The sequence below is a fragment of the Bison bison genome, unplaced genomic scaffold (assembly GCF_000754665.1).
Source record: "Bison bison bison isolate TAMUID 2011002044 unplaced genomic scaffold, Bison_UMD1.0 scf7180017864289, whole genome shotgun sequence".
Classification (NCBI taxonomy): domain Eukaryota; kingdom Metazoa; phylum Chordata; class Mammalia; order Artiodactyla; family Bovidae; genus Bison; species Bison bison.
The window spans coordinates 9,791,086-9,797,943 of record NW_011494861.1 but is presented as its reverse complement, the minus strand read 5'-3'; the positions used below and the strand labels follow the sequence as shown (position 1 = coordinate 9,797,943).

Here is a 6,858-nt window from a genome sequence, read left to right as displayed (position 1 = left end):
GGAGGATGGGGATGATGGGTTGGGGCAGGGTGCAGGGTGGGGAGAGGAGGGCTGAGGAAGGGGCACACAGGCTAGCCCTAGGGGAAAGCCTGCAGTCACCCCTCAAGCCATCTTCATTCAGGGGAACCTTGTACCCTTGGGTTTCCCTAAGGGGGTGTTCCCTAAGAGTGCCCTGCACGTGCACCCCTTCAGCCACCTGTCCCCTCCCGCTGTGCCACAGTGGGTGGGGTGCAGCCGAGGGGCACCCTCCTCTGATGCTTCCCCCTCCCCACAGTGAGCCAGCATGCGGGGGTCCTCACCAACCACCTGGGGACCAGCGCCTCCTCCCCAACCTCCGAGTCAGACAACCACGCACTTTTAGATGAGAAGGAAGACTCCTATTTCTCTGAAATCAGAAACTTTATTGCCAACAGTGAGATGAACCAAGCATCAACACGAACAGACAAACGGTAAGAAACACGTCCCGGGGTCCCAGGAAGGTCTGGACTCTGTATGGTTCCCTATATGGTCATGCCCACAGCAGGCCCCCACCACAGCACCAGAGACCCCAGGCCCACAGCAGAGGGTGAGGCCTGCAGGCTCTGCAGCTGGCACCCTTCCCACCCACCAGCCACCCCGCCTCGGCTCTCTGCTTCTGCAGAGAACAAGCACCCCGGCCCAGTGGCGGGTGTCACACACTCAGTGCCGCCAGCACACGGGCCTCAATGCACGGTTTGGCCTCAGTGTTAACACGTGCGGCCAAACGTCAACCAGGTGAGGGCTCCTTTCATGAGATCCACCATGCCTCTGCAACTCCAGGACAGGCTCATTGAATTTGACACATGAACGGTTTCTAGCAAGAGTGCTGCACACACACAGGCAGGAAAATGGCAGAATTGGGATCCTAAGATGTAGAGGCTGTAACACATTCCCTTCATCCCAGGCCTCGGCGGCAGACTCAGAGAGGCCGGACTTCTAGTGCTTAGGGGCGTGCTCCCCTGCTTCTGCAGAGGAAATGAGGCCCAAAGGATTGGGCATCTGGCTCCAGCCCTTCTGCCCATGGGTGGGCTGCCAGCCCAGAACCCAGTTCCCTCCCACCCAGGACACCCGGCTTCCCAGGGGCTTGTCTGCTCCCCGCAGGCGGGCTGCATCTCCTTCACCCTTGGGGCCCCCGAGGCAGAGCAGGGGCACTGAGCAGACCTTCAGGATGCACGAGCGGCACATGGGCTTGGTGCCCTGGCTGTTTCTCGCTCTTCTGAGTGGCTAAATCCATGCCCAGGAAGGTGATCCCACCTGGTGCCTCGGTGGGCTCAGAGGAGGAGACATGGGAGAGGCTGGCCATGGGCTGCATGTCCCCGAGCCCCAGCCCTGCCAGGCACCAAAGACCTTGATATCGGGGCGTGGCCAACAAAGTGCCTGGGTCCGTCCCCGGCTCTGGTCACGTGTGATGGTCTAGTGGGAGCCCAGCCCTGCCATCGGCGCCCAGGGTGGCGAGCTTCATTCTGGCAGCACTCTGGGCTCCATCTGAGAGCCGTCCGTGGTTCAAGTTCTGAGGTCTCCACCTTCAGAGTAAGTCATGGACCTGAGCATCCAGGAGCCAGGCCATGAGGCACATCCTGGCTGATACAGGCTCCCCTGAGCTGTGACCCCCTGTGCCCAGGGCAGAGCCAGACAGGGAGCTGACAAGGACAAGCCAGGGGCGTCCTCCCTGGGGTGGGTGGCCCTCCAACGCTGTCCCTGAGTGGCAGACCCAGCTCTCAGCCATACAGAGGACACCCCAGGAGAGTCACCAGGAAAGACCGGGTGTCCCCAGAGGGACGAGGGGCTGGCACCACCCTGACCCCACAGAGCAGCATTTTAGCCAGGGCCCCAGGGGTGGGGGCGGTAAGTGAGACTCAGACACTGGCCCCACACCCCTCAGAAAGCCCAGGGCAGAGCCAGCCTACAGACCAGGCCCTCGGACGGCCTGTGTTAACCCACCCAGAACCAGTGACCTCCTCTTGACAGTCCATTATAACTCAGGGCCTGCCAAGCTTCCTGACCCCAGAAACCCCTGGGCCAAACCCTGTCCCCTCCCCAAATTCCTCTGTTGACATCCTGACCTCCAGCCCCTCAGAGTGACCTGATTTGGAAATAAGATCTTCTCAGGGGAATTAGTTACGATGTCATTCTGAAATCAGGTGGCCCATATCCGATAGGACTGGTGTCCTTAGAAAAGGGAGAAATTTGGGATTTCTCTAGTGGTCCAGCGGCTGGGAATCCACCTGCCAGTGCAAGGGACGTGGGTTTGGTTCTTGGTCTAGGATGATCCCACAGGCCTCAAGGCAACCAAGCCCGTGCGCCACAACTCCGGAAGCCTGCACACCCTAGAGCCTGTGCTCCGTAGAGAAGCCCCCACAGTGCGAAGCCCATGCTCTGCAACCAGAGAGTAACCCCCACTCTCAGCAACTAGAGAAAGCCCAGGCAGCAGTGAAGACCCAGCGTAGCCAAAAATAAATAAATAGACTTTTTTAGAAAAAGAAAATGGGGAGACACCGTGTGAAGGTGAAGCAGAGTGGGTGATGTGTCCACAAGTGGAGGAGCCCCAAGGATCACCAGCAAAGCACCAGAGTCCAGGGAAGGGGCTGGGAGGAGGCACCGGCCCTGAGACACCTGCAGCTGGGGCAGCTGGGGCATCTATGAGAGACTGAGCCAGACCTATCTGTGTGTGCTTGGGAATCTCTGGAGGAGGCACGGGTCAACCGTGGCCTGCCACAGGGTCAGGGGCACTGACTACAACAGTCCAAGGAGCCCTGGAATGCTGGTATAGGTCCTTTTGAAGGAGGTTGCCATAGCCACTATTACCCCTACCAGAGTTTGGCCTCGGGCCAAAGTACAAGGAGGGAACACAGCCCCATCCATCAGCAGAAAATTGGATTAAAGACTTACTGAGCATGGCCTTGCCACCAGAACAAGACCCAGTTTTCCCCACAGCCAATCCCTCCCATCAGGAAGGTTCCACAAGCCTCTTATCCTCATCCATCAGAGGGCAGACAGAATGAAAACCACAGTCACAGAAAACTAACCAAACTGATCACATGGACCACAGCTTTGCCTAACTCAATGAAACTATGAGCCATGCTGTGTAGGGCCACCCAAGACAGACGGGTCATGGTGGAGAGTCCTAACAAAACAGTCCACTGGAGAAGGGAAAGGCAAACCACGTCGGTGTTGTTGCTTTAGAAGCCCATGAACCGCATGAAAAGGCAAAAAGATAGGAAAGATGAACTCCCCAGGTCGGTAGGTGCCCAATGTGCTCCTGGAGAAGAGTGGAGAAATAACTCCAGAAAGAATGAAGAGACAGAGCCAAAGTGAAAACACTTCCAGTTGTGGATATGACTGGTGATGGAAGTAAAGTCGGATGCTGTAAAGAACAATATTGCATAGGAACCTGGCATGTTAGGTCCATGAATCAAGGTAAATTGGAGTGGTCAAGCAGGAGATGGCAAGAGTGAACACTGACATTTTAGGAATCAGTCAACTAAAATGAACCGGAATGGGTGAATTTAATTCAAATGACCATTATATCTACTACTGTGGGCAAGAATCCCTTAGAAGAAATTAAGTAGCCCTCATAGTCAACAAAAGAGTCCAAAATTTAGTGCTTGGGTGCAATCTCAAAAACGACAGAATGATCTCTGTTCATTTCCAAGGCAAACCATTCAATATCATAGTAATCCAAGTCTGTGCCCCAGTCACTAATGCTGAAAAAGCTGAAGTTGAACAGTTCTATGATGACCTACAAGACCTTCTAGAACTAACACCAAGAAAAAGATGTCCTTCATCATAGGGGACTGGAATGCAAAAGTATGAAGTCAAGAGATACCTGGAATAACAGGCAAGTTTGGCCTTGGAGTACAAAATGAAGCAGGGCAAAGGCTAACAGTTTTGCCAAGAGAATGCCCTGGTCATAGCAAACACCCTCTTCTGACACATGACATCACCAGATGGTCAAACCAAAATCAGACTGATTATACTCTTTGCAGCCAAAGATGGAGAAGCTCTGTACAGTCAGCAAAAACAAGACCAGGAGCTGACTGTGCCTCGGATCATGAACTCTTTATTGCCAAATTCAGACTTAAATTGAAAAACACAGGGAAAACAACTAGGGCCATTCAAGTATGACCTAAATCAAATCCCTTACGATTATACAGTGGAAGTGATAAACAGATTCAAGGGATTAGGTCTGATAGACAGAGTGCCTGAAGAACTATGGACGGAGGTTTGTGACATTGTACAGGAAGCAGTAATCAAAACCACCCCCAAGAAAAAGAAATGCAAAAAGCCAAAATCTGAGGCCTTACAGGTAGCTGAGAAAAGAAGAAAAGCTGAAGGCAAAGGAGAAAAGGAAAGATATATCCATCTGAATGCAGAGTTCCAGAGAATAGCAAGGAGAGATAAGAATGTGTTTTTAAGTGAACAAGGCAAAGAAATAGAGGGAAACAATAGAATGGGAAAGACTAGAGATCTCTTCAAGAAAATTAGAGATACCAAGGTAACATTTCATGCAAAGACAGGAACAATAAAGGATAGAAACAGTATGAACCTAACAGAAGCAGAAGATATTAAGAAGAGGTGGCAAGAGCACACAGAAGAACTGAACAAAAAGGATCTTAGTGACCCAGATAACCACGATGGTGTGAGCACTCACCTAGAGCCAGACATCCTGGAATGTGAAGTCAAGTGGGCCTTAGGAAGCATTGCTACAAACAAAGCTAGTAGAGGTGATGGAATTCCAGTTGACCTATTTCAAGTCCTAAAAGATGATGCTGTTAAAGTGCTGCACTCAATATGCCAGCAAATTTGGAAAACTCAGCAGTGGCCACGGAACTGTAAAAGGTCAGTTTTCATTCCAATCTCAAAGAAGGGCAATGCCAAAGAATGCTCAAACTACCATATAATTGCACTCATCTCACATGCTAGCAAAGTAATGCTCAAAATCCTTCAAGCTAGGCTTCAACAGTATGTGAACCACGAACTTCCAGATGTACAAGCTAGATTTAGAAAAGGTAGAGGAACCAGAGATCAAATTGCCAACATCCATTGGATCATAGAAAAAGCAACAGAATTCTAGGAAAACATATACTTCTGCTTCATTGACTCTGCTGAAGCCTTTGACTGTGCGGATCACAACAAACTGTGAAAAATTTTTCAGGAGTTGAAAATACCAGACCACCTTACCTGCCTCCTGAGAAATCTGTATGCAGGTTAAGAAGCAACAGGTAGAACCAGACATGGAACGATGAACTAGTTCCAAATTGGGAAAGAGGTATGTCATGGCTATATATTGTCACCCTGCTTATTTAACTTATATGGAGAGTACATCATGCAAAATGCCAGGCTGGATGAAGCACAAGCTGGAATCAAGATTGCCAGGAGAAATATCAATAACTTCAAATATGCAGATGACACTACCCTTATGGCAGAGAGCAAAGAGGAATTAAAGAGACTCTTGATTAAGGTGAAAGAGGAGAGTGAAAAAGCTGGCTTAAAACTCAACATTCAAAAAAATGAAGATCATGGCATCTGGTCCCATCACTTAATGGTGAACAGGTGGGGAAACAATGGAAACAGTGACAGATTTTAGTTTCTTGTGCTCCAAAATCACTGTGGATGGTGACTGCAGCCATGAAATTGAAACATGCCTACTCCTTGGAAGAAAAGCAATGACAAACCTAAACGGCGTACTTAAAATCAGAGACATCTCTCTGCTGACAAAGATCTGTCTAGTTGAAACCATGGTTTTTCCAGTAGTCATGTACAGATCTGAGAGTTGGACCATAAAACAGGCTGAGCACCGAAGAATTGATGCTTTTGAACTGTGGTGTTGGAGAAGACTCTTGAGACACTGTTGGACAGTAAGGAGATCAAAGCAGTCAATCCGAAAGGAAATCAACCATGAATATTCATTGGAAGGACTGTTGCTGAAGCTGAAGCTCCAATAATTTGGCCTCCTAATGCAAAGAGCTGACTCACTGAAAAAGACCCTGATGCTGGGAAAGATCGAAGGCAGGAGAAGGGGACAACAGAGGACAAGATGTTTGGATGGCATTACTGATTCAAAGGACATGAGTTTGAGCAGTCTCTGGAAGATGGTGAAAGACAGGGAATCCTGATGTGTTGCAGTCCACAGCGTCACAAAGAATCTGACACAACTGAGCAACTGAACAACAACGAATCTACTGGAGGGGAGAGGGACGATCCCTGCTGTTTGAGCCATAGCCATGTGCTGTGTTAGGCTGGCCCTGGGGACATTCTGCACCCAGGCAGCTGTTTGGAGGCCTGGCTACTCGTTCTGGTTTCCTCTCTGTCTGAAGCTGTCTCCAGCCAGACTCCCCTCTCTGTCCCTGCTGTATCCATCCCCCACCCTCAACGAGCGCTGGTGTTTGACGCAGGCCTCCCACCAATGAGCAGATTTCTGTGCAGGGCGAGGCACGGTGCCAGGACAAAGTGCTCATTCATGGTCGCTGCTCCCACAGAGAAGGGCTTGTATATAAACGCACAGAGACTCAGGTTCAATTAAATGACACTCAGGGCTTTACGCTGTCCCAAGCTCCCCACCTGTGCTGTCCATCGGCACTCAGGGTGGGGACTGTTCTCACATTCCCCCGGAGGGCGTGGGTTCTGAGATGACAAACCCCGCCCAAGGGGACCTGCCAAGACCCATGGAGGGAGGCAGGACCTGGATCTGGGGTCCTCACCACTGGTGGACAGACGTGAACCTGATGCCCAACATCAAGGGAGACACATTAGGGTCCTGCCTGTCCTGGAGAATAGGTCAGCTGTCAGCAACTGTATACTCTACGGTGGAAAGATGAGAAGTGAAGACGAGGTGGGGGC

The 6,858-nt window shown here is 50.8% G+C and overlaps 1 protein-coding gene across 1 annotated transcript in view; it reads left to right on the top strand.

Moving 5' to 3' along the window:
- The window catches only part of PRDM16 (PR domain containing 16), a 315,916-nt gene that overhangs the window by 304,083 nt on the left and 4,975 nt on the right, over window positions 1-6,858 (top strand). The window contains exon 16 of the mRNA XM_010849972.1: window positions 275-449. Coding sequence (XP_010848274.1) covers window positions 275-449 — 175 coding nt within the window. The remainder of the gene's footprint in view (window positions 1-274; window positions 450-6,858) is intronic.